This window comes from Vipera ursinii (genome assembly GCF_947247035.1).
Source record: "Vipera ursinii genome assembly, chromosome: 4".
NCBI classification, from domain to species: Eukaryota; Metazoa; Chordata; class Lepidosauria; order Squamata; family Viperidae; genus Vipera; species Vipera ursinii.
This window is the reverse complement of record NC_139514.1, coordinates 138,993-166,979: the sequence shown is the minus strand read 5'-3', so window position 1 is coordinate 166,979 and position 27,987 is coordinate 138,993. Positions and strand designations below refer to the sequence as shown.

Below are 27,987 nucleotides of genomic sequence, written 5' to 3'. Positions count from 1 at the left end.
CGGAGGGTCAAGGAGACCCGCGGAGAGGCTGTTGGAGGAGCGGAGCCTCTGCGGCGTCTCCCGCCTGCAGGACAGTCCTGGAGGGGCCTTGGGTGAGGGAAGGAAACGGGCGGGAGGAGAAAAGCAGAGGCTTCTTCAGACAATGATTGTGGGATCGATTGGGCAGGAGAGTAAAAGGGGGGTGCAAAGATTCAGAGAGAAAAAATGTGAACGGGGATTGGTTTGGGAAGGATAAACCGGCTTCTCCAGAAGAACTGAATGCTATAAGTTAAAACTCCCATTTCTGCTTGTGACCTTTAACCAGGCTATGCAACATTTTTGAACCATGGTTAGCTTCAAATGGGCTAACTTTACAGAATGCATCCAGTTTGGGACCCAAATAGAATTGAAATTTGGCAAATTTTATAAAACATTTTATGAATAGTGCAAAATGTCCTAAAACATTTCCTGTGGTCAACTCCTGATGCTTGATTGCCGGTTCAACACAGGTGAATTTCAAGGCATCCCTAAACGTATCCCTGGAGATTTAAGGCCTTTCCTAGTCCAGCCGAAGAAGCTCTGTCCTTGTTGAAGGGACTGAGGCGTCTGCTAGGGAAATACGCCGGGAGGGAGACAGTGAAGGGGCCGGTGGGTCGTCCAGCGAAGAATAAAAGTGATCTGGGATGAAACTGAGGATGGAACGCACGAGGTGTTGGATCGAAAGGACAGTGATGCCTCAGGGAGTGGATTCGAAACAAATTCCAAGAAAAGAAAATGCAGGGAAAGGAAGTTGCAAACCCTAAAGAAAGTTCAAAAACTATAAGGCTGCAGGTGAGGATGCTATAACTAGAGAAATGCTAAAAGATGGGTGTGATTCCCTTATGCAGTGCCTTGGCAACTTGTCTAATTGTGTGGTTGTAGCTGGGTCTGGCAATTAGAAGAACGCAAGGAATTTTCCTTTTGTATAATGGAGCAATAATTAAAATGAATACAAAGTTTATACGGAGACTCATTTGTTTTGTGTGCCCACAAAGACATCAAAATTCCAGCTGAAGGCTATCATGACTGAAATCAGAGAAGTGATAGCGTGCAGGCCATGGAATCGGAGAATCTTCGGCCTGGGAGGCACCTTGGGAGTCTTCTAGCCCAACCCCCCCCCCCAAGGCAGGATATCCCAGACAAACGGTTGTCCATTTTTTTCTTGAAAACCTCTACTTATGGAGCACCCACCGCTTTTGGAGGCAAGTCGTTCCATTGATTGGCCTGTCAGGAAATTCCTTATTTCCAGGCTGAGTTTCTCTCTTTCCAGCTTCCTCAATGGCCTAACCAAGGCCTGTCCGGTTGGGGCCCCCTCTGGGGTGGGGCTGGCCCCTTCTTGGCAAAATGTTGAGAAATTGTGCCGTGTTCTGTTGTGAATCACAAGTCAAAAGGTAACCGCTGAACGCTGTGGATTTGGGCTGCCAACGGTGTCTGTGCTGCTCAAGGAGGGAACAGACAGGCAACTCCCTGGGAGAACTGAGCAAGCCCTGGCTGTACTAGAGCTGAAAGGCACCTTGGAGGTCATCTAGCCCAACCCCCTGTACCATTTCAGTTGAATGGTTAAAACTCCAGGGTCGGAGCACCCACAACTTCCGGAGAGAAGCCGTTCCACTGTTCTCCCTGACAGAAATTTCTCCTTAATTCTAAGGTGGTTCTCTCCTTGTTTCCATCCGTTGCTTCCTGTCCTGCCTTCTGAAGCTTTGGAGAATAAATCCTCTAAAAGGACATTTAATATGAAGTTATTCTTAGCTGTGGTCAGAACTGGGGTGGCTTGCAAGATTGGGAGGGCGGGAAATAAATGGAGGGCACTGCAGCTATGCTGCCTTTTTATTAATTGCATCCAATTTCTTTAGCTTGCTCTTGTGTGATGGAGACGGCTTTCTCGGAGAGCAGCCTGTGACCAGAATTCGGATTTAACAATCCACTTTTCACCCCATCCCTAATTGGCTGAAGAAATAAAATTAAAAACATCTCCAGTGGGTACAGAAGTAGGCTAAGTATGCCGGAACAGAATTGCCTTAGAAGTAAAATTCTCCATTTAGGAAGAGAGAAATCCAGGGCTTCAGAGACCTGGAGCCCCGCTTTGATCCTGGAGAACGAGGAGCTGCAGGGGCCACAGGCTGAACTTGGTGCGTGAGGCAGCCAAGGGGGACCAGAAGCGAAGTGGACTATGGGCTTTCACACACACACGCAGAGCCCCGGATCTGCTGTGGGAGATTTCAGTGTTTATGACGACAGCCCCAGTGGTGAGAGCAGTTGGTCCAAGGGATATGGAGCAGTGTGTGCTAGCTGCAGCCCGCCAAAATCCTTGCATCGCTGCCTGCTTCTTGTCCCAAATCCCCGCCTCGTGCGCCCCTCGGCCTCCTTTCCCTTCCTTAGCCTGAACCAGCCAAGCTCCACCAGGCCCGAGTAGGACTGACCTTGGCCAGGCCTTCCTTGGGTGGTGGCCCCAGGAAGGGGGCACAGCCACTCGGGGCAGGGCAGCAGAGCAGGGCTGCTCCACAACCTCGGCCTGGCATCAGCTGACGCGGTCCAGGGCGGGTTTGGGTCTCGTTGCAGCCACAGCACACGGCTCTGCCAGCCGTGACCAGCGATTCTCCCTATAACAACCTTAAGCCAAGAGGGGGCTCAGTGCGTGGCTCCCCGGCAGCTGCTGCCCCTCCAAGTGGGAGGCAGCTTTGACAGCAGCCACCTGCCCCCCAGCGGTGCCTGGATAGTGCATTGACTGGCTGCAAAACAATTGCGCGGAGAGGGCTTAGCGGGGGGGTGGCCCCCCCTCCAGCAGGCAAGACTGGGATCTTTGCCCTTCTGCTAACCAGGGTGGCACTGGATGGCAGAGCCACCTGCCCTTTGTTGGCTGCCCCGGGGGCCGCCCTCCACCCTGGGCTCCGCAAAGAGACTTCGGCGCTGCAGCCATTTGGTACCGTTTATTGGGGAATCTTTACAGAGGTTGGGGCTGGAGTGTCGGCCGGGGCCGGCTAGGTGGAAGGCCGGAGTCTGCCACCCGCAGGCCCACCCCCCGGAACACAATATGGGACACTGGCCATGATGAACGCACATACCACACACACGCGCACACGCACACACCCTCCCCAGAGGCTGGAGCCAGGAAGTGTTTGGTCCCTGGCCCCCAAAATAGGGGGCCAATCTCATCTTGGGCTCTTCACCCCCGGAGTAGCCCCCATGGGCCCAATGCCGTCAACCCACAGCTGCCTTCCTTGAAGGTGGGGGGCAGGATCAGAGCGCGGACCCCAGGGACAGCAGGCCGAGGGGGTTGAGGCCCAAGGCCAGCCAGGAGACACAGAGAGCGGCTGGGACCGACTCGACCCCATCCCCCACCAGAGACCGTTATTGGGGGCAGGCGGGGGCACCCTTCTCCCCACCCTCAGAGTAAGAAAGTGCTTGTTGCTTCCTGGCATTGCGGAGGAATGGGGGGGCTCAGCTGCTCCAGCCCCGCCCCCCAAAATGGGAAAGGACTTAACCCAGCCCCCGAAGGGCACGAGAGAGGAAAGGGCCCCACGGCAGGAGCCCCCCTCCGAGTCCATGAAGGGCGGGGGGAGCACAGGCCCCGCTCACTGCTCCTCCAGCCAGGAGGGCTTGTCGGTCCCGGGGCTCTTCAGCTTGATGTTGAACTGTTTCAAGGTCTGCTCCAGCTGCTGCTGGTTCCCAGCGAAGTAGGCCGAGACGGCGTTGTGGAAGAGCAAGAGCTGCTTGTGCATCACCTTCACCTGGGGGGGGGAGGAGGAGTGCAGATCAGGGCCCAGCTGGCATCAGCGCCTCCCTCGGAGCTGCTTCCTGTGCAGGCCCAGCGATGCCCGCCGGCCAGGCTCACCTTGTTCTCTTCCAGGAACTTCAGCTTGACAGCCACGTCCGCCCGCAGCTTCTCGTACTTGGCGCGGTGGGCGTGGAAGTTGGCCTGGGCGGCATCCAAGCGGCAGAGCGTGCTGGCATCCCGGGGCCCCAGGTTGAGCTCCTCCAGGTCTGTGCGGTAAGCATCGTACTCCAGCCTGCACCGAGGGGGAGGGGGGAGAAGGTCAAAGGGCCACAGCAGCCCTGCCCCCACCTCCTACCCCCAAAGCCCCCGGGGAGGACCCACCTGGCCGTCTCGTACTGCTTAACGGTCATGAGGGTGTCCTCCATGGTTTTGTTGACGAGGGTGTTGATGCTGGAGACGAAGAAGTTGACGGCCCCCAGGAGCGTCTCTCCGTTCTTGCACAGCAGCTTCTGCGTCTCGGCGTTGTATCCAAACTCCTCCTGCGAGGAGGGCCAGAGAAGACGGAGGAAGCCCCTCCCACGCGGCACCCCCACCCACCAGCCGCGGAAGGGCACCTGCCCCTGCTCTGCCCAGAAGGGAGGACTGCCTCTTGCTTTAAGAGGGGGAGGAATAAGCCGGGGGGGGGAGGGGACGGTGGCACAGGAAGCTTTGGCCTCCTCTGGGTGGTTTGGAAAGGAGGAAGCCGCTCTCCTCCCGCCTCACACATCCACCCTGGCCAGCTGTGCCCTTCCCCGAGCCTCATCTCCAGGCTGAAAGGCTCGCTCTACCTCCCGGCAGCTGCCCCCTGCCCGTCCCAGCAGGGTGTGAGCCAGCTTAGCTTGCCCCCCAAGAGGGAGGGGGAGTGGGCTTACCTGCAGCTCGGGGGACTTCTGGCTGAGGTCCGAGAAGGCATCTGCCAGGGCGTGCTGCGTCTGGACGAGGCTGTAGAAGTGGTTGGTGAGGGCCCGTGCCAGGCCCAGCAGGGACTCGTATTTGCGCTTGGTGTCCCGCAGCAGCTCGATCTGGGTCTCCAGCTCCAGGTCGACGGTCCGCGAGCCGCGCCCAAAGCGCTCCGACAGCAGCTGCTTGGTACACTGAGCGGTGCCCGAGGGAAGAGCAGAGAGCAGGCTGGCTTTCGGGAAAGCATCTCTTACCCTCCTCGCCCGCGTGACGCCTCCGGGAAGGGCGTGCCCTGGAAGCCGCCGGAAATCCAGGCACGAGGGGAACAGAGAGGGCCAAGATCTGAGGGAGGGCACTGAAGGGGCCGGCGGGCGCAGCCGGAGAGCCAGGAGAGAGCGTGACCCAACGGCCCTCTGCTAACTCAGGGTAGTTGCCTCGGCAGAGGCCGCCTCTGCCTCCCAGCCAAGATCCCCACAAGCAGCCAGGGAAGTTCATCTCCCCGCCAGCAGAGCCCATCACCCCACACCGGGGATCCTCCGCAGGGCCCAGTGGGAGCCCTGCAACGTCCAGGACCCTGGTCTGACCTGCCCCCCCCCGGTCCCAAAGGGGGCTTACTTTGTAGGTGTTGATGCCCCATTTCCTGACAATGTCAAGCTTCTCCACAGCCACTCCTCGCGTGGCAGCAGCTGCCGCAGCCGCCTCCTCCCCCGTCATGGCTGGGTTGGGATGTGGCTGGTGCAAATTGGAGCCTGCAATTGGCAAGGAAGGATGCCCACCAGAAGGACGGCGACCCCCTTCCCCCCAACCTCGCTGAAAGGGGCACAGAGCCCCCATTCCCCCAGAGATCCCCCCTGGCCCCCCGCAGGACGATACCTGTGGCCATGGGCGCCTGGCTGGCTACGCGGCTGGCAGCCGAAGGGTTGGGGCAGATGAGTGGTCCTCGGGGAGGGTGAGATGGAGTGAGGGGGCCTGAAATGGAGGGGAGGAGAGCCGCACCAGAGGGGGTGAGAAAACACAAGGGGGGGGGCGATGCGTGTGACAAATGGGCAGAGAGGAGGAGGAGGAGGAGGAGGTGGGATGGGAGGAGGCAATGAGCAATGAGACAGTGAAAGAGGACCACCAAGGCGCCCACCTCCCTCTCGCCCCCAAGGAGCTCTTGGGGGGGGGGGACAGACATGGCTGCCTGCACAGGGGAGGGGACTTCCAAGCGGTCTCAACCAGCAGGCCGAGAAAGCTGGGCAATGGCCGAGGCAGCCCCTGCCCCCCCAGCAGTTCCTTCAAATGCTGACCTTTGATGATGCTGGTGGGGACGATGCCCTCGGCCGTTCCCCCATAACCTCCGGAGACAATGCTGGTCTCGTTCAAGTTGGGCCCCGACACCATCACTTGCTGCAAGTCCTAGGGAAGGGGGCAGGGGGAGAAAATCAAGCCTCCAGCCACCTGCCCAGGTGCAAGGAGCCCCAGGCGACACAAGGCGGCATCTTTGCCGTGACTGGCCTGTCGACAACGGGACTCACCGCACAACGGCCAAGCTTTAGGAAGGACCCTCTTTCTGCAGCCGCCTCCCCCAGGCCTCTCCGCTTCTCCCCTCAACTCGGCTCCGGAGTCCAGCACAGCCGGCCTCTTCCCAGGGCCTGGACCCTGCGCTTGGCTAGCCAGTGAGAATTCTCAGGGGCCAAAGCTATTGGGGGGGGCGCACCCAGTAGAAGAGGCTGCCCGCCTGATGTTTTCACACGGTCAGAGCTGGAGCGAACACGAGAGAGCATCTAGTCCCCCCTCTGCTCAGGGCAAGGTCCACCGGAAGAGGATTTTCCAAAGGGCGTTCTGCAGAGTCCTAAGCCCTGATCCTCTAAAAGGACAGCCCTGTCATTACAGCTTCGCCTCTTGACCAGGAACTAAACAAGCTCGACCCCCCCACCCCACCCCCCACCCGGCTACCGTCTCTCCAATAGACAGGCACCTTTCCTAAAGGTGAGAGCAATTAACCAGCGGAACGGCTTCCCTCCAGAAGTTGCGGGTGCTCCATGACTGGGGGCTTTTAAGAAAAAACCGGACAACCATCTGTCTGAAGGACACAGGGCCTCCTACTCGAGCAGCGGGTTGGGCTGGAAGGCCTCCACGGTCCCTTCCGACTCTGTTACTCCATCTCCCAGGTTCCGCTTGGGAACCCCTAGGAAAGGCGGACTGGCCACTTCCTTGCCCGGCTGGGCCACCGGCTCCCCTATCTAGCCTGAATCGCCTTCCCCGAGTCGCTCCCGGGCCGCGGAGAGCAGGCCCCCGCCCTCGGAGGTCCAAGGTAACCAGACTCCAAACGGCATCTCGAGGGACGGAGAGCAGCCCGGTTTTTTGCGACGTGGGTTCTCCCTGCTTCCCTGCCCTGACGGACCCAGGATCGCCAGCCGCCCTCGCTCCCTCCTCCTCCCGACGCCCGGACCTGCTCCAAGCCGTCGTCGTCCGCCAAGCGTCGGGAGTCTCCGTTGCCGTGGATGGGGATCTCCATGGTGGCTGCCTTGCTCATCGGCCCTTCGCTCATGCTTGGCGGGGGTGCCTGGGGGGGAGGGGAGGGAGGGGGGGCTGACCTGCCGCGCCTGGCCTCGACGCCCCCTCCCCCGCGGGAGACCCTGCGACGGCCGGCAGCTGTCCGAGGGCTCCCCTCTCTCCCTCCCGCGGCGCCAGCCCCGCCCCGAGCCAGCAGCGCCCCGGCCGGGGAAGAGCCAGGCGGGGGGGGGGGCGGGCGGGGGGCGCGGACGAGGCCGCCTCCGGGGGGGCAGCAGCCGCCGCCCCTTCCCCTCCCCCCCCCGGGGCCCCCGCCCTCCCTCCCTCCCTCCCTCCCGCCCCTCCCCCGCCGCCCGGTGGACGGGGGGGGGGGCCCGGCAGGCTCGGCTCACCCGCTGCGGGCCGGCCCCGGAGGCTCCGGCGTCGGTGGGGCGCGCGTCGGGCCCAGCGCAGGCAGGCAGGAAGCGGCGTCAGCGCGGCGGAAGTGTCGTCGCGGGGAGCGGAGGGCGGCCCGCATGGAGGGTCCCGCGCCGGAGACGCAGCAGCTGCGCAGCGTAAGCGGCCCCCCCTCCCCCGGGACCCCCCCTCCCCCGGGGGCGCGGGCGGGGCGGGGCGGGGGGGGTGCTGAGGCGTCGCTCTCGTTGCAGCTGCGGGACTTCCTGCTGGTCTACAACCGGATGACGGAGCTCTGCTTCCAGCGCTGCGTGGCCGACCTCAACTACCGCGCGCTGACCCGGGACGAGGTGGGGCCGGGCGGGGGGCCGGGCGGGGGGTCCGGGGCGGGGGTGGTCGGGGAGCGAGCGAGCCCCTCCCGTCCCGCCCGATGTCTCCCCCGCAGGAGGCCTGCCTGGACGGCTGCGCCGGGAAGCTGGTGCGCTCCAACCACCGCCTGATGGCCGCCTACGTGCGGCTGATGCCCTCCCTGGTCCAGCGCAGGATCGCCGACTACGAGGCCTCCGGACGCGACCCCGCCGCCCTCCCGGGGCCCGACGCCCCTTGACCCGCCGCGCCCGCGCCGCGCCCGCTGGGACGGAGCCCCGAAGGGCGCCCTCGCCGGGCCGCCGAACGCCGGAAAGCCCCCCCCCCCGGGCGCAGGTCTCCTCCGGTGGACTTTCCGCTGACTCCCCCAGCTCCCCCCCCCCGAGAGCCTGCCCCTCCCTGCGGAGGAGGGGGAGGAAGCAGCGGCTGCAACGGCTGGAGCAGGGGGGACACATTTGGGTGGGTGGTGAGAGGAGCCGAGGAGGCTCCTTCCCTTAGAAAAACACGGGAGAGGGGAGCTGCTTCAGAAGGCCCGGTTGAGTGTGAAAAGTGCCTTGGAGTCCCCTTGCATTACAAGCAGAATGAGGCCCAGCACCCAGAGTGGGTCAGGAGGAGCTTTCGATGACTGAGAAGTCTCCTGGCCGAGGCCCTTGAAGGCCGCTGGAACCCAACCCTCAAAGCTCTTTGCCTCTGTGGACCCCCCCACCTCTGCTTGCCAGAGCCTCGTTTGCCCTTTCCCGAGCCGAGGTGGAGGCTAGCACCCAAAGCGGTCCTACCCAAAGGATCCTGGTCAAGGGCCTTGCCTGGCCCTGGAGTGTCTGCTTGAAGGAGGACTCCGACAACTTAGAATGGGCACCGGTGAGATTGGATGGCCTAAAGGGCCCCTTGGGTGGTCTTGGTTCTTCAAAATGGCCTCAGGAAATTCCCTAACTCGGCTGTGTTTAGCTCCCTGTGACCTGAGCCCGCGTGGTTGCTCCATTGCGCAGATGAGCATTAAGCTTAATTGGTTACGCTTACGTGAGTGGCCTGGCCTGGCCTGAATTCAGCCACAGCATCTGGTTTTCCCGAGGCGCGCTTGCTTCAAATGCGACAGGGAGAGGGTCGCAGGTTGGTGGCCTCAGGGAGGAAATTGCCAGACAAGGTCCCGGAATGTGATGGCTGGAGGGCAGTGCTGCTGAAGGCCGCTTGTTGCACTGCTGAGGAATTGGCTGGACTGAAGATGCCCAAGAGATTACTACTTTGAGGCTGACGGCAGCAGGACCGATACCCTTGTCCCTCGCTTGCCGTGTGGGAAGAAAGGTAGGAATATCAAGTCCCTGAAAAGCCCCATTGCAGAGCCTTCTTGCCGGGAGAGCTCCAAGGGGTCCCCGGGATCCAAGGAGGCGAGAGGCTGCCTTCCCCTCGATCTGTTCAAGCAAAGCAGGTAGTCTGAACAGACCTAGGGAGGAATGCCCCTTAATTTAACCATGTTCAACCTCTGGGAACCCTCCCTCTGGACAATGTGTTGAGCTGCACCTCTGTTCAAAGGAAGGGTAACTGCCTGACTTCTGGTAGCTGCATAGTTTTGGGGGCAACGGTGGAAAGTGGCTTGCCACTGCTTTTTTCTAGTCCGCTCTAATGGTGAGGCCTGGGTTAACAAGACACAACTGAGTTTTATTACATGTTAAATTGAGTAATTTCCTCGTTTTCTGGATACATAATAATAAGTGGAGTTCCACAGCAATTATGTAGTCTTGTTTTTTGGATTGTATTAAATGATGAAAGAAACAGATAAAAGTTTCTGAGTCTTGTAATCTGATTTGGCAAGAACTTCGTGTTTTGTGTATAGGAACATTGACCAACTGTGGGATTTATCCCTAGAGATCACCTGCAAGACAGAAATTTTATGGCACTTTTGTGAAAATATAAAGTGAACATGTATGAATATGGAGATGAAGACGGGTTGCTAAGTGCAGTAAGAACCCCTAGGACAGCGATGGCGAACCTTTTAGAGACCGAGGGCCCAAACTGCAACCCAAAACCCACTTATGTATTGTCGGGTGCTGGGTGGGCGTGGCCCATTGGGTGGGTGTGGCTGCCGTGGTAACAGCAGACTGGGTGGGACTAAAAAGTTAATCAATTCCAACTTTGCGAGAACTTTTTTCCCCTGCGAAAAGTTGAAATTGATTATACCTTTTTTTTTTTTGCACACACCAGTGGAGGCCTAAAGCAAAAAGGTTTTATAAAACCCAGCTAAAGGACTGGGACGACATTGCGCGCGCCCACAGAGAGGGCTTTGCGTGCCACCTGTGCCACGCATGCCATAGGTTTGCCACCACGGCCCTAGGATGATTGTCCGGGTGAGGCAAAGGGGTAGCGGTGGTGAAGTCCACTCGGTGTTTTGATCTACGTAGGGAAACTTGGAACGTTTGTAAAGTTAGAATCTTGCTAAGAGACGTAAATACACGTTTTTCTGGACAGGGACGTTTGACAGGGAAAATGGAATTAATCTATCAGATTTATACACCGCTCTCATCTCACCGGGGTGACTCCGGGTGGGTTACAAGTAATAGCCAAATAGCTACTATTAAAAAAAGGAAAGGGTTGAAAGCGAAGCTAAAGACAAAACCAGAAAACTAAATTACAAGAGCTAAACAGGGCCGAGGGGTTCCGGCCGCTCGAGGCCCAGAAGGCTGGCGGAGAAAGGGCGCGAGCCGGACGCGGCCGCGGCGTCCGGTCCCGCCCGCAGGGGGCGCGCTGGAGCGGGCCGTTGGGGTCCCGGTGGCGACGCCGCGCGCGCGCCTAGCAACGCCGGCCCAGCCGCCATGGAGCCGCCGGGAGCCCCGCCGCCCGTCCCGGGGCTGCCCCAGACGCGGCCCGCGGACCCCGGCGCGGCTCCCCCGCGGCAGCCGGACCCGGCCTGGGCGCGCTCCCCCCGGCGGCGCCTGGCCGCGCAGCTGCGGGAGGCGGGCCGCGCGGAGCCGCGGGAGGTGGCGGCGCTGCTGGCCGAGCTGCTGGCCGTGTGCCGGGCGGTGCTGCGGGGCGGCGGGCGGCGCGCCTGGCTGCGGCTGCTGGAGGCGCTGCGGCTCTGCGCGCCCTTCCGCGGGCTGCTCTCCGGCCGCGCCCCGCTGCCCGCCTACCTGCGGGCCCTGCGCTTCCAGGCCGGCGGGAGCCGCGCGCTGCTGGCCGACCTGGACCTCCTCGGGGCGCTGCGCCGGGCCTTCCCCGGAGAGGACGCGGGGCCGGGGGACGACGGCGCCGAGCGCCCCTGGCCCCTGGCCCTGGCCGCCGAGGCCCGCCGCCTGCCCGCCGCCCCGCAGCCGGCCTTCGCGGGGCTGCCCTGCCCCTTCCGCGCCGCCTGGGACGCCCCCGCCGCCGGCCTGCTCGCCCCCCGCCCCGTCTCCCTGCCGGAGCTGCAGCGCTGCCTGGGGCCGGTGGGCGGCCGGCTGGCCCGCCGGGAAGCCCCCTGGGAGGACGGGCTGGGCGCGCTGCCCCTGGCCCTGGCCGCCGCCCTGCCCGTAGACTTCGCCTCCGCCGACCGGTGAGCACCGCCGGAGGCGGGCGGGGCGGGGCGGGGAGGGGAGGGGGCCGCCCGCGCCGCTGACCGGCCCCCTTCCCCGCCCCCAATTCCGGCCGCAGGCCCTCTCCGGAGTCCGCCGCGGTCGCCTGTCCCGGACCTCCCCGCGCCCGCCCGCCCGCGGCCGAGAGGCAATCCCCGATGAGCGGGCTCCAGGCAGCCGAGTTCCTCTCCAGGAGGTACCACGCCGGGGAGATCCGGTTCTTCTACCTGAACACGGCCCCGAACCGGCATTTCAGGTACCGTGTCGCGCCTGAGGCTCCCTCCGCCCTTGTGGTTGGTGCGGGGGGGGGTGTAGGTCTAGCAGCGCCCACCGGCTGGCCAGCCGGCCTCCTCCTCCTCCTCCCTGCCCGGCTGCCCGACCTTCCCGGCTGGAGAGCAGTTTGCGAGAGAGCCGCCGGTTGCGCTTCCCGCGGAGATGCCGGGGACGGGCGCGATTGGCTCGTGTGGGATTGGGCGCTGGGCAGGGCCCTTTTCGGCTCCGGGCTCTGACCGGAAGGGACGCTCCTGTTGGGGCTGCTGGGGGGGGGCGTCCAGCCCGCCTGGGACACCGCGAGTAGCCAAGGCAGTTTCCTCTAGGCACTGTTCCTCTTCCTCCCGTCCTGGCTGCAGGCCTTACGACCTAGTGACCGTTCCGGGGTACCTGATCAAGCCCCAGCACTATGTCTTCTCCCCCTTCGGGGTGCTGTGCGTGCATCCCGAGGAGGGCTCCGAGGCTCTCTCTTTGGGCGACTGGCATCGGGAGGCCCGGCTGTGGCAGCTGATGCAGTTCATTCCCTTCTTCCGCCTTTTCTTGGTCCGCAAAGCCTTCACTCGGTAGGAAGCCTGGGGGGCGGGGTGGAGAAGGAGGGAGGGAATCAGGAGGTGCCCCTCCTGCATCTTCTGCCCAGCCCTCCTCAGCTGGTACTTCTCCCCCCCACACACACAGGTGGTACTTTAACGTCAAACATTTGCAATACTTGAAGTGCCGGGAGAAGCTGAGCCTCCAGTTGCTTCAAGCAGTGCCCCATTTTGGAGCAGCACTTCTTCATATCTCCAGGTTGGGAGGCCGAGAAGGCAGCGATGAGGTCCCGGCACAGGGCTTCCTCTGCCGCTTCTCGGCCTTTGCAGAGGCTTCCCTCTTTTATTTCTAGGCTCTTGCAGGAGCTGCAAGCCGTTCATTGGCTGCCAACGGGCACCAGCAGATGTTACAACTTTGTTGAACTCAAACGGGCCCTGGCCCATATGAAGAGCAACGCGGACGGGCTCCTGCACAGGTTCCTCTCCCTCTGCACCTCCATCTTGGAGCTGGTGAGCCTCAGCCCGAGTGGGACAGGGGCTCTTGCAAGGGGGAGGAGAGGGCATTTGCAGAGGAGGGGTGAGGAAAGGCCCGAGGGTCTCAGGCTTTGAGTGGCAAAGACCCCTTCTGCCTCTAGAGACGGCTGCTTTCTCCCAGGGAAGGCTTTGGATTAAATTGCAAGGACAAAGAAAATACACCTCATTTTAACTATTGTTACATTTCACGTTGGAGACGCAGCCTGGCCAGCGGTTGTGAGCTGATGTGGGCAGCATATCTAAGCAAGGCAGTTTAATTTAAAGTTTGTGTGTTGTAACGATCGTGCAACTAAGAATGAAAAAGCAATCCACCCTAAGTGACAAGACACCAACCCTTATGCAGCTCCCTAGGTTTACTTGTCCTTAAGCCCCCGGCGTCCATCCCGTGGGCAACTGTTTCTTTCCTGTATTCACCGAGCTGAATTCTCTAATCACAGATTAAAGCGCAACCAGCAGCTTCTACAAGTGAGGAGTTTTAGTCAGTCGACACCTCCCAACACGTTTGCAAGCTTCTGTCTCAAGACAGACTTGGCAAATTCACTTTTGTAGGGGTCAGCTGTGGAGCAGGCAATGTTCTCTTCTGCCTGCTCTCTCTTCTACCCGTTGGGTTTTCTGAAGTTGAGAAAGGCCTGGGAAGAAAGTGGTCGCTCAGCGGTCGGTTAATTATACAGGCAGGCTCCTACGTTTAACTGTTGCTGATATCCTTGCTGCTCTCTGAGCTTGTTGTTTGCCTGCAAGCGTTTCACTACCTGGCTAAGTCACACAATCACAGCAGTGAGTGTGGGGTTTGCTCCCTGTTTATATATCAAAGTTTGCCCAGCCAGGGTCGGAGGGCTCTGGGCTTCTGGTACCAGCGGCGTCTGGATGAAAGATTGCTTTCTGCTTGATCATTTGTCTGGTGCTTAACCCTGCTGGAGAGGGTGTGTTCTTTTTGTCTCCTTCCTGGCTTTTTAATGGTCTCTTCTGAATGGCGTGTAAATGTGGGTAACCTTCATCTCGGCAGACCAGGTCTGCAACGTTGGAGGAGTTTCAGACCGGGTTTGCCGAGGTGAAGGATCCCTGTACGAGCAAAGGAACCCAGGGTCCTCAGTGGCTTCCGCTGTTTTGTACGTGATGCTGGCAGGTGCGGGATGATACCTACAAGATGGTCCACGGGCTGCAGACGGAAGTGGAGGGCTACAAGTTGTACCTCACCAAAGAGTCCCCCTACCAGCAGCGGGTGGAGTTCGAGAGGCTGCAGTGCCGCCTGCAAGAGGCTGAGTCCTGGCTCCGGAGGCTGGGGGCCCTGGCCCTGCTGGTGAACTTCCTTGTGTGCCAGACCCTCATCTCCGTGATGCACGAGGAAGCCTCCACCTTCGTCAATTGTACCATGCAGGTCTGGCCTCAAGAAAGGGGGCGTGGGGGGTGGGGTGGGGGGAGGGAATTGGTGATCAGGCCGCCATTTGTGGGGAGGAAGAGATGGAGTAAAACATCCAGGGAAGCTCCACTCTTTGGCTTCCAGCACCGAAGAGCACCCGCATTCTCACCTCTTCCCTTGCAGGCTGACGGCTCCACCCGGAAAGCCATCCTCCGGGTCCAGCTGGTGTTCAGTGCGGACAATAAGCTCGTGGTCTTTCCCTCCGACGTGGAACTGGAAGACTGCCTGCTGGGGGCTCTGCAAAGCATAGTGGAGACAGTCCTGGAGGTGGGTTAGAGCGGCCCTGTCTTTCTGGCTCAGGCGCCGAGCGGGATGGGGCTGCGGATTCTGGAGTGAACCGGCTGCAGCCCACAATTTTCCTGGCTTTCCGTGCCCTGCAGACCACCCGGGTTAAAAGCGAGAAGGCAGAAGCTCAAGCAGGCCCCAGCGCCAGGAGGCCTGAAGCCGAGCAGCCTCCCTGCCGAGCAGGTGGGGAGCCAAAGGGCCCGTGGGGAGATGACTCGGGGTCAGCACTGCCCGGGAGGGAGGGAGGCCTTGTGCTGCGTGGCACAAAACCTTTGTGTCCTGGTCAGCTCTGCAGAGGTGAGGTGCGCTGGCTGCCCTGGGTCGGCTTGATCCTCCTGTGGCTCTTTTTCAGTCCTTTACCCAATCCGCAGCTTTAGGATTTCTTTATAGCTGCCTTGCACGAAACGTGCATTTTTGGCAAATAGCAATTTGGCCCTTTTCTCCTTAAAGCTGGAGAGGTGGCCGGCACAGCCAGCAGGAGCGATCAGATCTCCAGGCTGCGTGAGCAGCTGCAGCAGGTGTCTGTGACGGAGCTGTGCAGTGCTGAAGCTCAGCTGGTGCATCGTTTGGACCTGAGGGCATGCACTGGACTGCAGGTGTTGGGCCACCGGCTGCGGGCCGAGTACCCCTTGCTGTCTCGCGAGCAGCTGGAGAGAGACCTGCACTCGGACAGCATCATCCAGAAGGCCATGGCCAAACTGCGGGGCCTCTTCCTGGTGAGCCTAGTCCCAGGGCCTCTGGCCACTCGCTGGGGCCCCAGCCGGTCCCTCCACTCGACTTGGCAATGTTTTCCTACAGCCGTGTGAGAAATTTGGGAGCTTAACAGGTTGAAGGGATGGGACTCTCAGGTGGTGCCGCCTTCCAGCCACCTCCAGCAGGGAGGGCAGCCTGAAGCAGCCCCCTGCAGAGGGGCTAGAACGGGTGTGGGCCGCAGAAGATGAGCCCGCAAGAGAGGTGAAAGTGACCGAGTGGCAGCCAGCAAGTTGGCCGGCCCCGAAGGGCGGAGGAGGGGCAGAGTCCCAAGGAGGTTTTTTCACCAGGCAGGAGGGGCAGAGGCGTCCCCAAGGAATCGGGGAGGGGCTCCTGGCCATCAGGGACTCCCCACGGTGAGGACTCGGACTCAGACTCTGGCCCACTGGCTGGCGAGGAGGACTGGCTGCCCACCTGCAAGTTCGGCTCAGGTGCCGCTCCTCCATCCTGGCAGCCCAGGGAAGCGGACTGGAGGGGCCGGAAAGGGGCTGCCAGTGAGACATGGGCTCTGCCGTTGAGCGCTGGCCCTGCAGGTCTCTGCAGCCCCCGCTCGGCCCTCTCTGGGGCCCTGCCTTTGGAGCCCTTCCTTTGCCGAGCTTGTCCATCTTTACTTTTACGCTTGCAGGTTTATGTTTCTGTCTTATGGGTTTATGAACTGTTTTACGTGTCTATTTTCTGTGTAGAATTTTAGTACACACAGCGTGTGTAGTATTCACAAAACAGACTTAACCGGATTCATTATATAAGCTTGGTGACGGAATTTGCCGAGATTGGTTAGTTTTAACCTGATTTGTTTCTACATAGCTGACCACGTTCTGTGCACCCAGCCTGCTGGTTTAGTTTGGTTCAGGATGTTACTCAACCCCCCTCCGAAAGGAATCAGCCCCGGGAACCAAGGGGCATGCCTGGCACCCGCTTTGGCATGCCAGGACGCCTTCCTTCCCAACCGAACCACCCTGGCCTCCCTCTGCCGGCAGAGCCTGGCCAAGCACTCTTGTCTCCCACAGGCTGGGCTGGCGGAGACGCAGCTGCTCTGCCGAGAGTACTCTTGGCTGGGCCAGATCTACCAGTACGTGCACAGCTGGAGCGACAGCCAGCTGGAGAGCATGAAGGGCTGGCCGGCGGAAGAGTACGTGAATCAGGTCCTCAAGTTGCGGACCTGGGCGGTCCAGGTGCAGAAGGTGCCCCATGTGGTCATCACCTTCAACCGCTTCTTCCTGGTGGACTGCGGTGGCATTCTTCAGGAGATCCGTACGTGTTTCCTGGGGTGGGGAGTGGGGAAGGGCCCCTCGTGCTGCCAGCGCCCCTGAGCCTGCCCTGCTCTCTCCCCAGTGCCCCTCCTGGCCTCCATTGACAAAGACATCCTGGCCCTCCTGCTGAGCGAGACCACCAGCCGCAGCGAGCAATTCATCGCCGAGTTGTCCTCGGTCCTGCAGCTGTACGTGAACGTCGGCACCGACATCTTCACCATTGCCAAGTGCTCGCAGAAGGTAGGCGCCTATTTTCTGGGCCCCCGTGGTGGAAATCCTTCCACACAGGGCTCTCGTGCGCAGGGCTGTCCCTGGAACTATTTTGCTGGCCTGGGAAATCAAGGGCATTGTACCAACCAAGCTAAGACACAGCGGCGAGGGGGACGGCTTCGGGATGGGCTGCGTTTGTGATCTTGGGCTCTGGAGAGTGGCCTGTTTGAATGTTAGGGGTGAGGTTGTTTGGGTGGGAGATTGGTGGAGACCCTTGGCTGGATCCCATCCCTTTTTCATTGATCGCCACTGCTTGCCTCCCCTACTTGACATTTGGTTGATGGGGGGGTGGGTGGGGTGGAGCTACGTGGGCGGCCCTTGCCCTCCCTTTCGCTTGGTCCAAGGAAGGGGCATCCATCCGCTCCACGATGGAGGCTCCAGTGGAAGGGGAGATTTGCTGCCTTCGTTCTCTCTGAGCTGGGCGGCTTTCTCGGGGCAGGCCTTTCGGGCACCCACTTCACTCGCCCCTCTACCAAAAGGAGAGAGGCAGCACCGCAGGGCCCGGGGTGGAAATGAAGTTAGCTTAGTAAGATTCTTGAAAAATCCTTGTTAGCCGTTACAGTTTTTACTGATACATTTTACAAAGTGTGTGCACATGTGCACACCCACCCATGCCCACATCTATACAGAGCTTTACACAGAATGCACATGAAGGGTGACCTTATTTCTTGGTAGGCCTCCATTAGCAGCAGAGAGGCACTTTGGTCTTGGGCCTAAAGCCCCAGGCTAGCAACAGGGAGATGGTGAGTTCTAGTTCGCCTTAGCCATGAAAGCCAGCTGGGGGGGGGGGGCCCTTAGGCCACCCCTCTCTCAGCCCAACCTACTTCACAGGGTTGTTGTGAGGAAAACAAAAGGAGGAGAGTGTGTTGGATCTGTTCACAGCCTTGAATTATTTGTAAAAATAATAAAGAGAAATAAATAAATAAAAATTAGATACGTTTGCCATCTTCAGTTTATTTAAAAAAATTAGTAGCCAGTATCTGCGAGGGACACATTCCTACAACCCAAATAACCTCGGGTCCTGCTCAGGAGATGGAGCAGAATCCTGGAGGCCTTCCTGACCCGGAAGAGACCCTGGGGGGCCCTCTTGACCGATCCCTTGCTCGGGGCGGAATCTCCAGGGCCAGGAAAAGCCCCCCCCCAAATCTGGAAAAGCCCCTTTTCCCTTTGAGTTGGCACTGCCATGACACGGGGGGGGGGGGCGGGGGAGGCAGGTGGTTGCACTACTTCATAGCTCTCCCACTCTGAGCATCCTCCTCCTCCTCCCTGCCCACCCCCACCCCCACACCTCCATTCCAGAGTGCCCGGCCCTCGGCCCGTTCTTGAGCTCTTTGAAGAAGGCAGCTGCCGTGCTTCCCTGCAGGAGAATGTGGGTGTCCCAACGGGCCTAGAGAAAGGAGCAAAAGCCATCCCCAGAGAAGGAGCCTCTCTTTATTCCCACTTGGTCACTCACTCACACCGCCCCTAGATGGTGGGTCCGGTTCTGGCCCCTGCATGTGAGGCGGGACGCCGGCAACCTGGAGTGCGTCCCAAAGCAGGCAGCAAGGATGGCCAGGGGTCTGGAAAGGAACGAAGCTTGTCAGGAATGGTTGCAGGTGTTTAATCAGGTCTGCTTAATCTGAAGAAGAGGAGACCTGATAAAATATCTTAAAGGTGTCTAGACCAGAGGCCCCCAACCTTTTGGGCACCAGGGACCCGTTCGGTGGAGAGAGGTTTTTCCACGGCCCGGAGAGTGCCTGGTTTTGTGTGCTGCCTGCATCCCACAAATGTGGCTTTGCTTGTTTGTGGGGACCGGTTGCTGGCATGCCGCGGCCGGGTACCGGTCCAGAGACCGGGGCTTGGGGACCCCTGGTCTAGACAACAGGGTAGATTGTAAAGAAGGAACAATGTGTTCAAATTACAGGGAAGCAAATTCAGAAATAATTTCCTGGTGTTACAAATGGTTCAAGAATGGAACGGGCTGCCTCGGGACACTTGCAGTCTGTTTAGCCAGACGCCTTCAGAGGCTGGATGTCCATCTGCAGGGGATTCTGGTCCTGGGCAGGGATTGGAGTGGATGATCTGCCCTTGGATTCTGTGGTCCGATTTGTTCTTATTCGCATCTCAAGCGCCTGGGTTAACCCCTCTGCAGGCTGGTAACCTTGAAGGAAAATCAGCTAAGGGTTCCTCCTGGTTTATGTTGGGAAAATCCCCTTGGCTGTCCTCACTTCCCTAAGAACTTGGGCAGAAGTTCCCAGGACCAAAAAGGCTGCTGTTCCTGGCGGCGTGGTTTGGGGGGAGGGATCTTTCGGGGAAGTCCCGGTGGCGGATGGCTCTACTCTGGATCTGTGAGCTCAGCTCCCTGCAGGTAGCCTTGTGATCCCCTGAAGCTTTGCTCTCTACACCTTTTCCCAGGCCGATTTTGTCTTTCCTTCGCCTGGTGTTTCTCTGCTAAAATCTCAGTTGCCGGCCCCACGTGCCACTGTGAAACCAGACAGGGAAATTCATCACAAGTGGTGGAGTGGAATTGGGGGCTGGGATGAATGTCCAACCCCCGCAGCAAAAGAGGGGCAGATTCTGTAAATTGCCTGAACTTGTGGAATCGGGATGTAAAAACTTTTGGCCTAACTCTGGTAGTAGTTGTGAGTTGTGGCTTTGATTTATTCCTCCGCAGCTGGAGTACTACCAAGGCCAGATGACCGAGCTGCAGGAATACGTGGACTACGTGCGCGCCCTCAATGAGGTCATACAGCAGTGCTATCGCTCTCTGAGCCCCAGTGAAGAAAGCCTGGAAAACATGGTAAGGGTTAGGGTTAGGCAAGGGAAGACCGTGTCTTTCAAGAGCTGCTCTCTGGCGGGGCAGAAGAGCTCCCGGAGGAAGAGGAAGAGGGTTAGGGTCCTTGGCCCTTCTTCCCCTCCCTCCCTCCTGCTTTCCCCCTGGCTCCTTGGTCCTTCAGGGCAGAAGGTTGGGAAATTCCTGCTTGGCCCCTTCTCCGGGAGGAGGGCCTCTGGTGCAAGACCCTTCAGGCTTCATGGCGGGCTCCGTCGTTATTGGGTGGGTGACAGCTGCCGCTGCCGCTGCCGTCCCCGCCTCTTCCGCCCCCGTGGGACCCTTGAGCCCTTCAGGCAGAGCCTCCTCCCTCTCTCTCTCTCTCTCTCTCTCTCTCCTAGCTCTTGGACACCTGGGATGCCTTCGTGTACCAGCAGCGGGAGGTCTCCGACTTCATTGTCTCACGCCGGCTGAGCATCATTGCTGAGCTCACCAGCTCCCTCCAGGAAGCCACCCAGGAGCTCCAGGAACTGCTGACCATGGTTACCCTGGGCCGCTTTCAGGACCCGGCCCAGAACCCTCGTGTCATGGAGAACGAGCTGATACGGCTCCTGCAGCGCTTCCAGGCTGTGGTGGGGCGTGTCACGGACCTCTGCAACTCGCAGCGGATTCTGACAGGTGGGGGAGCTGCTGACCAAACTCTGCGGGGGGGGGGCGTGTGTCAACCTCCTGCGTGTGACGAGTGAGTCAGGGGTCTCTTAATGCTTTTGCAGGGGGGCACACGGACCTCTCTCTCCTCACCAGTCAGCAGGAGGTCATCGAGATTCACATCCGTGTCTGGCAGCTCTTCCGCATCGTTTCTGAGCAGGTCAAGGAGTGGAAGTGCTTGGCCTTCGTCAAGGTGAGAACGGAGACAGAGAAGCAGCCAGCTGGAGTTCGTCAGGCCCCTTCTCCTTCCTGCCCTTTGGAGCCCCCAGTGCCAGCTCCCCTCGGGCAGCGACATCTAGGGGTCGATGCCCGGTGTCCTTTGGGGCCGGGATGCCATTCCAGGCTGGTGGGCCGTCGGGGTTTCACCCAAGAAGTAACTTGGCTTGGCCAAACTGTGCTGGTCGCCTGCCCGCCCTGTCCCATCAGGGAACTCAGCCAGGCCGGGAAGGGTTGGGAGATCAGCTTTGAACTCTGAGCCTGATGGTCCTGGCCAACCCCTCACCCACCCGCCCCGCTTGCAGTTCAGCGCCCCTCTGGCCCTGGAGAAGACGGAGGAGTGGCAGAAGGAGGGGGCCAGCCTGGAGAGCTCCCTGCACAGCCACCACCGGGTCATGCAGGCTTGTCTCTGGGCCATTGCCAACTTCCGGAAGTACCTGCCCTTACTCCAGAAGCTCGGGAGCCACTTCCTCAAGCTCAGCTGCTGGAAAGAGATCTTCGCCGGTGAGGTGCTGCCGGAGCCGGCCCAGGGGTGCTGGGAAGGGGCTGAATGGGGCTCTGGTGCTGGGCTTGGGGCAGCTCAGCTGCACCCCGGAGGATGGCTCTGGGCATACGGCTGAGTTAGGGTTAGGGTTGGCAGGGGAGACGCCAGATGGCCGAGTCGGGTGGGGCTGAGCTGGCTTTGGCCGTTTGCTGCTCTCTTTCAGTGATGGGCGCCAAGTGCCCAATGAATATGCAGTTCACCCTGGGCCAGCTCCTCTCCTACCCGCTGCTGGAATACAGCGATGCTATCTTCAGGGTGAGCGGCTTGGCACGTGACCGGCCGGGGGAAGCCACGTTACTCCACTTGCTCCTGATGGGCGGGGCCGTGACAAAGCCATCCTCTCCCTTGACCGTCAGGTTTATGCTCACGAAAAAAGCCGCCATTATGCCAGGGACACTCTCCAGCGCATCGAGAGGGCCTGGGCGGAGAAGCAATTCCGTCTCATCAATTTCATCCTCAACGTGCCCTACCAGGAACCGCAGCCGGAACGCTTCCGACGTCCGGCTAGCGGCCGCCAGCGTGCAGCCAAGCTTGAATACATTTCCAAGGACAGCGGCACCTACGTGCTGTCAGGTGAGGCCCTGAACGATGCGGGTGCGTTTGGGCTGAGCAGGAGCCAGCCAGAAGGACCCCTTCCCTACTTGCCGGAGCTTTTTGCGTCGCTCTGCCTTTTTCCCTCCTTTCTGGGAACAGGAAGGGGGGGGTTGGGGTGCACCGTCAGCTGCCTTTTTTCAGGGGGAAGCTTTCTCACTCCTCCCCCTCGCACAGAGGGGGCGGTGGGGAATAGCGCCGTCAATTTGGGCCAGACGTCCAGACCATCTGCCCTTTCTCTTGGGCTGCAGATACCACTGAGCTGAAGGCTGCTGTGGAGCACAGCATCTTAACCCTGCAGAACATGATCCTGTCTCCCTTCTCTTCCGACATCCTGGAAGAGGCCAAGAGCTGGGTCTCCACACTGCGTACTTTTGGTGAGGAGACGGAGAGGGGTACCCTTTGACTTGCAGGGCGAAGGAGTCCATTGGGCATCTGTAGTGCCCGAGGGGCACCTGTCACCCCGAATCCCTCTCTTGGGGGGGGGAGGGAGTCGGCAGGAACAGAAGAGATGACGCTGGCCAGACTCAGAAGTTGCCAAGCGGTGAAAGATGAGGTCTCTCTTGGCTCCCGGTGCTGTACTGACCCGGTTCCAGGATCAGTGTGCTGTGAGAGCCCAGCCAGTTGCTCATTCAGGGATCCGTGTTCAGAACCCCCGGGTGTCGTGTGATGGGTGGATCCCCTTCCCTTTTCTTCATCCTCGTCTTCCTCTTTCCCCCAGAGTCCCTCCTTTACGCCTGGGTGAGTTTCCAACAGAAGTGGGTCTTCCTGAACATTGCTCTTTACGAGATGAACATCACCCTCCCCAGCGCAGAGCTGGTGAGTTGGGCTTGTGGCCTGGGAAGATTGTCCCACTCCTCTCTGGGCCCTCCTCCCATCCTCCTCCCATCCTCCTTTTCCGTGCCCCACACCGCAGGATTCCCGGTTCCAGCGACTGGATGCCCATTTCCGGGAGGTCATGCGGCTGACGTGCAACGATCCCCTGGTGCTGTCCAGTGTCCACTTAGGGCCGGGGTCTAGCCGGGACAGCCGCTTCCTTGGGGCCGCGCTGCAGGCAGCTTTCCTGGAGGGCTCTGCCGACTTGCAGGGCCTCATCCGGTCCCTCGACTACGTGCTGGAGGCCACCCGGATGGGCTTTCCCCGCCTGTTCTTCCTCAGCAACGAGGAGCTGGTGGCCATGCTGTCCACTGCCAACGAAACCGCGGATGCCTCGGCGTGGTCCCAGCGCTGCTTCCCTGGGGTGTGCCAGCTGGACCTTCTCCTGCCACCGACGTCGCAGAACCTTGAAGGCATCTCAGCTGAGCTGCCCCTGGTGCAGGTGGTTGGCCTGCAGGGAAGCCACGGCGAGAAGCTGAAGCTGTGCAGCGCAGTCCCCCTCGGCCGGAAAGCCACCCAGTGGCTCTGCGTCCTGGAGCATCGCATGAAGGAGTCTGTCTTCCACCAGGTGCAAGAGTGTGTGGCCCAGCGCCTGGCCCTTAGGCCGCAGCTGGATTTAGCCTTTGAGCGGCGCCCTGGACCCACGGAGCTGCCCCTGCACTTGGTGGCCGAGTGCTGGGCGGGGCTGGGCAACACCTTTCCGACCCAGTGCGTGCTTCTGGCCGAGGAGGCGCTATGGCGGGTGGCGGTGGAAGAGGCCTTCTCGCACCAGCGGCTGCGGAAGGGGCTGGAGCTCAGGCTCGGCCTGAAGCTGGAAGCCGTGGTTCATTACACCCGCAATTACCGCAGCCTCCACGCCTGGAATCCAGAGCAAGATCACCTGGGCATGTTGCTAGGGGCCCTGATCGTCATCACCATCCAGCAACGTGACATCACCTCTCGGTTGCTCAAGCGCGACGAGGCCTCTGTCCGCAACTTTGAGTGGGCCCGGCACCTCAAGTACAGCGTCCGCCTGCTGCCTGAGAAAGCCCAGGCGGCAGGGCTCCCTCCGAGTTGCTCCTGGGTGGGCAGTCTCCCCGGCTGTTGGGCCGAAGTCCTCGACAGCCGCTTCCCGTACGGCTACGAGTTTCTGGGCACTGGCCCACCGTTGCTGGGCAGCCCTTCGCTGGATCGGACCTTCCTGGGGCTGCTGCTGGCCTTGGAGGAGTTCTGCTGTGGGGGCCTGCTGGGCCACCCGGACGTGGGCAAGTCCCACACGGTGCGGGGCCTGGCCCAGTTTCTGGGTCGCCACCTGGTCACGCTGCACTGCACCAGGCAGATGTCTATCGGCTGCCTCTCCCGGCACCTCTGTGGGGCTGTGCATTCGGGGGCCCTGCTGCTGCTGGAGTCTGTCGAGGCCCTGGAACCCGCCGTGCTCTCTGCCTTCAGCCATTGCCTTGTCGACCTGCAGAGGATGTGTCTGAATTTCCAGGAGGGGGGCAGGGGGGCCACCTCTGCCCAGCCCTCGGGTGTTTTCCCCCCTGCCAGCACAGGTTCGGAGAGCTCAGAGAGCTCAGAGGAGGGCGAGACACAGCCCGTCGGTTTGCCAGAGCTGGGCACCGATGAGGCCGAGCCCTATCAGCCGCGGGTGCTGGGAAACATTCTTTTTGGGGGGAGGCTGCTCCGTGTGCGGGAGACTTATGGCTGTGTGGTCACCATGGAGTCTCTTCCGGAGCAGCTGTGCCTGGCCCTGCGCCCCTTGGCGGTGCTGCCCCCTGACCTAACCAGGCTTGCGGAAGCCATGCTCCTCGTGGCTGGCTTTCGGGAGGCCCCACTCCTGGCGGAGAAGCTGTGCTCTTTCCTCAAACTGGAGAGGATGCTCAATCCCAGGGCCCACTTCAGCAGCCCCACCCTCATCCGGAAGGTGATTGAAGCGGCCATCAGCATCCTGTTTGCTCCCGCACCACAGCAAGATCCTTCAACTTCCCGGGCCAAGCTCTCTCCTCGGACTGTCTTCTTCCTGGGTCTGGAAGAAGAGCCCGCTGTGGTGAAGGCTCTGTGTCGCTCGCCCTTGCTCACTGGCCCCAAGGGTCCTCGGCTGCACAACGTGTGCGAGCTGCTCCACGACGTCTTCCCCAGCGCCTCCCTGCCCCACTCCGAGCAGCTGCCCCATCGGCTGCAGAGCGCCCTGGTGGCTCAGTTGCAGGAGGACAAGCTGCAGCCAGACCCAGACCTCCTCCTGGTTGCCGGCCAGCTCTCCCAGGCCATGCAGGTGGCCACCGGCATCCTCCTCCTGGGGCCCTCGGGGAGCGGCAAGACCACCGCCTGGCGGACCTTGTCCAAGGCCCTGAGTAGGCTGGCAGCCAGCGATGCCACACCTGGCGTGCAAGGTGCCCACGAGAAGGCGGCCTTCCGGCCTGTAAATACCGTCTGCTTGTGGCCCAATGCCCTGAGCGTGTCGGAGTTTGTGGGCAGCCTGGAGGGCAGCCTGTGGCGGGATGGGGTCTTCTCCCGGATCTTGCAAAGGGCGACCACCTCGGCTGCCGCTTCTGTGACTGGCGAGGGCAGCTGCCAGCAGTGGTTGGTGCTGGACGGCCTTGCCTGCCGAGAATGGCTGGAGCCCATCTCCTTGCTCTTCAGCACCAGGCCTTTCCTGAGCCTGCCCAACGGGCAGAGGCTGCGGGCGCCCAAGAACCTCCGCTTCCTCTTTGAGATGCTGGATGCCTCGGAGATGCCCCCTTCGGCCTGTGCCCACTGCACCCTGCTGCACCTGGAGGGCTCCCAGCTCTGGCAAGTGCTGCTGTCCTCTGCCTTCGCCCCTGCGCACCACAAGTACAGCCTCTCCCTGGAGACCCTGGCCGCCCTGCACGGCTTGGCCAAGGAGCTCTTCCCGGCCACGATGGCCTTCTTGCAGCGGCACTGCAGCACGGCCCTGCTGCCCCACGCCCACCCCCAGCGCCTGCTGGCGCAGGGGGTTCAGGAGACCACGGCCTTCACCAGGATCTTCCAGGCACTGCTCAAGCACTACATGTGCCGCGACCAGCTTAAGCCCCGGGCGGCTGCCAAGGTGGCCACAGGTAAGGGTGGTCTGCTGGGGACCGGGGAGAAGAAGGGAGTGGCTGGGGAAGGGGGTTGGCGCCCCCCCCGCCCCGAGGAGCCCGGGTGACCCCCCCCGCCTTCTTACCTCTAGAAAGCAGCTCCTGGACGCCCCCCGGCTTGAAGGCTCACAGCCTGGATGAGGTCCCCGCCCACCACCCCCTGCTGGCCCAGAGCATCTTTGTCTTCGCCTACGTTTGGGGATTCGGGAGCCATCTCCAAACCAGGTAGGTTCCCCGGCCCCTCTGCTCTGCCCTTGCCACCCTTTCCCCAGAAAGAAGAGTTCGAGGGAGGGGAGAGCCCAGGTGGAGAAGAAGCGGGAAGCTGCCCTTGCTAGCACCAGGCCAGGCCTATTTTATCGGGGTCTGCCCCCCCCCCCAGCACCCCCGGGCATTGACACCCTGCCCTGCCCTGCCCCAAGGCCACCCATAGGCATCCATTCACTCTGCAGGGAAATTCCAGAATAGGCCATCCGATGCCAGGGACAGGGCTGAGGATGAGCTGGTAGGGGGACTTGAGCTGACATGGCAACTTTTTATATTTATTTGATCATCTTTCTTTTGTGAAAACAACAGAAATGTTCCTGAACTACTTTGCAAGCTGTGAGACAAAACTGTTAAAACAAATTCAGAGCAGCTAAGAATAAGTTTGTTTCCAGCTGCTTGCATTAGTTTCCTAAAGGACGGACCAATTTAAAGTGTGTTTCTATATCAAGGAGTGAACAGCAGCTCAGGAGCCATGACCGAGAAGACCACGTCCCTCTGGGAAACCCTTTGTGGCTCTTGGAAGACTCAGATGGCGATACTGAACTGTTTTGGTCAGGCACAGTCAAAGGGAGGGCAGGCCATCTGAACGGCATGAGATCCTGACTGCTCATCTCCTGCCCCAGATGGGTGCCATAAACACATACCCTCCTTGAAAAGCCACGATTGAGGCAGAAAAGCGCCAGGGTTCCCCCACAGCCTGTGTGTTCTGTCATGGCCCCATCGGAGCCCAATTTGGAGGAGGAGTTGGAACCGGGACAGTCCGCCAGGGATTGCGCATCTCCCTTGGCACATTTGGAGAGGCCAGGAGCTGAGGACGATGCTGTCTCAGGCCCCTCGGGCATTGGGGGAGGTGATGACTGGATGGGGAGCTGCTTGCCCTCTAAAAGAATGCAAATGACCACCTGTCTGCAAGGAATATAAACCCTTCCATTTCCCCACCATCTAGTCAGAGCTGAACACGCTTCTTGGATTAGAAGCGAAATGTCTTCATGCCTCTTGAAAAATCACCTTTGGGACAACCATAACCTGGATTGCAGAATCTCCATCGACACGTGTATAGTGTGATATTTAGAGTGGATTTGGCATCGTTGTCCACCTATCCGGGGTATTGTGTGGGAGATGCTTGTCTCTTTGAATTCTGAAATCCCAGATTTCAGTAATGCATTTGATAAAGTAAACCACAACCTACTCCTTGGTAAGCTAGGAAAAGGTGGAATAGACAACATCAGCTCCAGATGGATTTGTTAGCTGGCTGGCAAACCGTACTGGATGAGTAGTCCTCAATGGCCCTACGTCCACATGGAGAGAAGCAAGCAGTGGGGTACCTCAAGGTTCCCTCTTAGGCCCAGGACTTTTCAATATCTTTGTCAATGACTTAGATGAGAGAATAGAAGGGGAATTCATCAAATTTGCAGATGACACCAACACACCAGAAGACAAACTCGGGATCCAAAAAGATTTTGACAAACCTGAACAATGGGCCCTATCCAACAAAATGAGTTTCAGTGTGGAGAAAAGCAAAGGTACAAGTACAGATTGGATGACACCTGGCTCAAAAACTGTAACTGTGAGAGGGACCTTGGAGTCCCAGTGGACGATCGCTTGACCATGAGCCAACAGTGTGCAGCAGCAACCAAAAAGCTAATACGATCCTGGGTTGTATAAACAGAGGCATAGAATCAAGATCATGCGAAGTATTAATACCGCTTTATAAAACCCTAGTAAGACCACACCTGGAATACGACAGCCAATTCTGGTCACCACATCACAAAAAAGATGTTGAGAGTTTGGAGAAAATTCAGAGAAGAGCAACTAAGATGATCAAAGGCCTGGAGACTAAAACATACAAAGAACAACTGCAGGACTTCAGTTTGGCTAGTCTAAAGAAAAGAAGAAATAGGGGAGACATGATAGCAGTATTCCAGTAGGGGCTGCCACAAAGAAGAGGGGGGGTCAAACTATTCCCCAAAGCACCAGAGGGAAGGACAAGAAACAACGGTTGGAAACTGATCAAAGAGAGAAGCAACCTGGAATTAAGGAGAAACTTCCTGATAGTGAAGACAATTAACCAGTAGAACAGCTGAGCTCCAGATGTTGTGGGCGCTCCATCACTGGAGGTTTTCAAGAAGAGACCGGACAATCACCTGTCTGAGATGGTAAAGGTTCTCCTGCTTGAGCAGGGGGCTGGACTAG

The 27,987-nt window shown here is 59.8% G+C and overlaps 3 protein-coding genes across 5 annotated transcripts in view; 2 read left to right on the top strand and 1 right to left on the bottom strand.

The window, feature by feature from the left end:
* Positions 1–2,931: 2,931 nt before the first annotated feature.
* Positions 2,932–7,741, bottom strand: ARFIP2 (ARF interacting protein 2). 3 transcript variants are annotated; one of them, XM_083362390.1, is made up of 9 exons: positions 7,561–7,741; positions 7,107–7,220; positions 5,962–6,070; positions 5,546–5,641; positions 5,288–5,421; positions 4,645–4,866; positions 4,115–4,272; positions 3,851–4,025; positions 2,932–3,746 (listed from the first exon to the last, which is right to left on the bottom strand). In XM_083362390.1, exons 2-9 carry the CDS (start codon positions 7,203–7,205, stop codon positions 3,591–3,593), a joined length of 1,149 nt encoding a protein of 382 aa, XP_083218516.1. In that variant the 5' UTR covers positions 7,206–7,220; positions 7,561–7,741; the 3' UTR covers positions 2,932–3,590. The 3 variants fall into 3 exon arrangements, with proteins under 3 accessions (XP_083218516.1, XP_083218517.1, XP_083218518.1); XM_083362391.1 differs by lacking the exon at positions 5,546–5,641; XM_083362392.1 differs by lacking the exons at positions 5,962–6,070; positions 7,107–7,220; positions 7,561–7,741 and having other exon boundaries at positions 5,288–5,404; positions 5,546–5,926.
* TIMM10B (translocase of inner mitochondrial membrane 10B) lies at positions 7,621–9,706 on the top strand. Its single transcript, XM_083362404.1, has 3 exons — positions 7,621–7,722; positions 7,816–7,911; positions 8,007–9,706. Exons 1-3 carry the CDS (start codon positions 7,684–7,686, stop codon positions 8,166–8,168), a joined length of 297 nt encoding a protein of 98 aa, XP_083218530.1. The 5' UTR covers positions 7,621–7,683; the 3' UTR covers positions 8,169–9,706.
* Positions 8,509–27,987, top strand: part of DNHD1 (dynein heavy chain domain 1) — a gene marked incomplete at its 5' end in the record, with an annotated part of 43,262 nt that continues 23,783 nt past the window's right edge. The window contains 25 exon segments of the mRNA XM_083362578.1: positions 8,509–8,531; positions 8,647–8,785; positions 8,914–8,944; positions 10,596–10,687; positions 10,690–11,447; positions 11,546–11,722; positions 12,096–12,299; positions 12,412–12,522; positions 12,617–12,773; positions 13,921–14,172; positions 14,338–14,481; positions 14,595–14,682; positions 14,950–15,215; positions 16,257–16,500; positions 16,582–16,739; positions 19,423–19,548; positions 19,920–20,196; positions 20,292–20,419; positions 20,748–20,946; positions 21,150–21,241; positions 21,343–21,559; positions 21,829–21,954; positions 22,299–22,396; positions 22,494–25,509; positions 25,623–25,755. Coding sequence (XP_083218704.1) covers positions 8,509–8,531; positions 8,647–8,785; positions 8,914–8,944; positions 10,596–10,687; positions 10,690–11,447; positions 11,546–11,722; positions 12,096–12,299; positions 12,412–12,522; positions 12,617–12,773; positions 13,921–14,172; positions 14,338–14,481; positions 14,595–14,682; positions 14,950–15,215; positions 16,257–16,500; positions 16,582–16,739; positions 19,423–19,548; positions 19,920–20,196; positions 20,292–20,419; positions 20,748–20,946; positions 21,150–21,241; positions 21,343–21,559; positions 21,829–21,954; positions 22,299–22,396; positions 22,494–25,509; positions 25,623–25,755 — 7,256 coding nt within the window.